Source organism: Syngnathoides biaculeatus, chromosome 2, assembly GCF_019802595.1.
Source record: "Syngnathoides biaculeatus isolate LvHL_M chromosome 2, ASM1980259v1, whole genome shotgun sequence".
Taxonomy (NCBI): domain Eukaryota; kingdom Metazoa; phylum Chordata; class Actinopteri; order Syngnathiformes; family Syngnathidae; genus Syngnathoides; species Syngnathoides biaculeatus.
The window spans coordinates 42,893,554-42,897,032 of NC_084641.1; the positions used below are offsets into that span (position 1 = coordinate 42,893,554).

A 3,479-nucleotide genomic window follows, 5' to 3' on the forward strand; every position below is an offset into this window, starting at 1 on the left:
AGTATAAATACTATTTATATTTTAATCATTCTGGTACCCAGATACACATATACATGAAAATTCCTGGGGTGTGTGTGGGGGGAGAGTCCTTCTTTGCGTTTTACACATTTCGCGGGAGGTTCTGGGCCCCATTAACCGCGAAAAATAAGGGATTACTGTGTTTTATACTAAATGTGATTGGAAAAAAAAAAATACTGGTCATTTGTTGTGTATGAATTATACATTAACAGACATTTTAAAAATTAAAAAAAGGATCAATAAGCATTGGAATTTTGTCACATTTTATTGAAAATATGTTGATCACTCAGATGTTCCTGTGGATGGGAAAAAAAAAAATTCAAGTAAAGTTAAGTGATGATGATATGTAAGAGAGTCTGCTTACTTAGCAACAACTCCATCATTCTTTGCCAGCCTGAGGATTGAATCATCAGACTCTCCCTATTTGGGGAGAACACACACATACCTTTAGAAATAGGCAATTAATCCTTCACAAAGCCCGATCCAAATCTTATTTTAAGGATGAAAACACTCACCATCCTGCGGATGGCGCCACAGATGGCATAAGTCTTGAACTGACCGTTGAAGCGACCTGTGACCTTGTCCACCTGCAGAAGACATTGGGACATACAGCTAACATTAGGAGATTGTGTGGAAAACGAAATCCAAAGATATGAATGTCCTTTAACCCATATTTAACAGAATACACTTTGGGGTCATTAACGTCGTGCCTGCGTATTTCCCCCAAAGGACCCCCTTCACCCTTCTTAAGGCTTCTTAAGATAGCTTACTCGTGTTGGGACATTGTGATTCTTCTAGAAATGGTGTGGAAGTGCCTACAAAAGTAAACCCTGGTAGATATTTATAGAGCAGCTGCATGTTATTTTTGTATTTATCTACTAATTACCGAGAAAAATATTTTTATCACAAAAAATTGTAACATTCAGTCATCCATTTATGTTGTGTACCATTCAACCTCATGGGTATCATGGAGCTTATCCCATTTTACTGTGGGTGAGAGGTGGACCCTCACCGGTTGCCAGCCAATCGTAGGGCACATACAGTGAAGAAAATAACTATTTGAACACCCTGCCATATTGCAAGTTCTTCCACTTAGAAATCATGGAGGAGTTCGAAATTTTCATCGTAGATGCATCTCTACTGTGAGAGAATCTAAAAAGAAAAATCCAGAAATCACAATGTATGATTTATTTGTGTGATACAGCTGCAAATAAGTATTTGAACACCTGTCTATCAGAATTCTGACCCTCAAAGGCCTGTTAGTCTGCCGTTGAAAGTTCACCTCCACTCCATGTATTATCTATCCTGAATCAGATGCATCTGTGTGAGGTCGTAAGATGCATAAAGACACCTGTCCATCCCATACAATCAGTAAGGCTCAAACATTAACATGGCCAAGGCCAAAGAGGTGTCCAAAGACACCAGAGACAAAATTGTACAACTCCACTTGGCTGGAAAGGGCTACAGAGAAATTGCCAAGCAGCTTGGTGAAAAAAAGGTCCAATGTTAGAGCAATATTAGAAAATGGAAAAAGCTAAACATGACAGTCACTCTCAATCGGAGTGGAGCCCCATGCAAGATATCACCTTGTGGGGTCTCAATGATCCTTAGAATAGTGAGGAATCAGCCCAGGACTACACGACAGGACTTGGTCAATGACCTGAAGAGTTGGGAGCACCATTTCCAATGTGACTGTTGGTAATACACTAAGACGTCACAGTTTGAAATCATGCATGGCATTCAAGGTTTCCCTGCTTCAACCAGCACATGTCAAAGGCCGATTTTCACAGGTTTTAAAATACCTACTTGCAGCAGTATCAAAACAAAAAATTTGGACTTTTGCTTTATATTAAGATTGTCTCACAGTGGACGGACATCCACCTTAGATAAAAATTTCAGACCCCTCAATTTTTTCCAAAGTGGGGGAACTTGCAAAAATCACAGGGTGTTCAAATATTTATTAACCTCACTGCACCCAAGAAAAAAAAAAAAAAAAAAAAAAAAGTTACCTCTGCTATGTTGATCTGGACAGAAGCATGGTCCTTGGCTCCAATGATTCTGTTGCTTGCAGAGCTTCAAGAAAGAAAGGAAATCATTAAATAAAAGTGTGTAATGCCAGGAGGTATTTTCCAGCCTGTCTGCGCCAAAGCAATTGAACCAACAAGGCCAAAGCTTGAATTAAACACTCTTGCACGCAGTGAAAATTTGCTTTTTCCAGTTCAAAAAACATTGAAAAGCAAAACTGCAAATACAGAAGTGTTCAACATAATTGCAGTCCAATCTGACTAACCAGACTAATCTACGTTTTTAGTATGATTTTCAATGCTACATCTCATACAAGTTACCAGGAGGTGCAGTCGTTTCTCAGAAAACCAACAAGACCCATCATTCATGATATGCAAACTTTTAAGGCTGTGCGATTGGGCAATTTGTTTAATTGGTGCATTAAAAAAAAAAAGTGTGGCATTCAATGAGGTCATCAATTTTATGAAAAAAAAAAAAAAAAAAAAAAAAAAGGTGTGAATCAGCAAGGCCTTATTTAAGGATGAAGGCAGGACCTGTTGAACATGCATTTCTCCTTGCAAGGCTGACAGAAAATGGGTTGGTCAACACATTTTCCAGAAGAACAGCATACTCTGATTAAGTTTCACTGGAGAGGAAACCTTATAGAGAGGTGCAAAAAATTATAGGCCATTCAGCTAAAATGGGCTCTAATGTCTTAAAATGAAGAGCAAAACCAGACACATGGCAGAAAAAATGACGACAACCATCATAATGGGTCGCAAAATAACCAGAATAGCAAAGACTCGGACAAATGGTCAGCTCTGGGATTATAAAACCTTCTGGAGTTAGCTGTAAGCACTGTGACAGTGAGAAGACATCTGTGTGAAACTATTTACAAGAATCCCCTGTGGAAAAAAAGGAAAAAAAAAAGAAAGAAAAAGGCATATGCAGAAGAGGCTACAATTTACCAAAGAACACAGTGAAGACTGAAGAAAGGTGGTACAAGCATCATGATACAGGCACGTTTCTCCTACTATGGTGTTCTACCTATCTATCATATACCAGAGATCATGGATCAGTTGGTGTATGTCAATATACTTGAAAAGGGACTGTTGCCTTACGATGAAGGGAGACATACCCTTGAAAGGGGTCTTTCAACAAGACAATGACTCCAAACAACTAGTTAAGAAGAGAAGTTGCCAACCCAATCCCCGGACCTTAATACAATCGAGACTTTGTGGGGTGGCATCAAAAACCAAGCAAAACCAAGAAATATAAATTAAATGTGAAATGTCGTTAAGGAATCTTGGGAGTGGAATAACAGCTGAAAGGTGGCATGAGTTGGTTGACTTTATGCTACAAAATATTAGTTTACTGAGTCAAAGAATTGGTAAATCCTAGAAACAAAAAAAGTTTGTGCAAAATAGATTTGATTTTGTAGTCAACAGCAGACTGCC

General features: G+C 38.6%; 1 protein-coding gene across 4 annotated transcripts in view; it reads right to left on the minus strand.

Annotated features, from left to right (window-relative positions):
- Positions 1–264: 264 nt before the first annotated feature.
- rps21 (ribosomal protein S21) overlaps positions 265–3,479 on the minus strand; it is a 13,984-nt gene continuing 10,769 nt past the window's right edge. For all 4 annotated transcript variants that reach the window (XM_061806633.1, XM_061806649.1, XM_061806637.1 and 1 more), the window contains exons 3-6: positions 2,028–2,091; positions 534–605; positions 383–438; positions 265–314 (exon numbers count right to left, since the gene is read on the minus strand). In XM_061806633.1, coding sequence (XP_061662617.1) covers positions 305–314; positions 383–438; positions 534–605; positions 2,028–2,091 — 202 coding nt within the window. In that variant the 3' untranslated portion in view covers positions 265–304. The remainder of the gene's footprint in view (positions 315–382; positions 439–533; positions 606–2,027; positions 2,092–3,479) is intronic.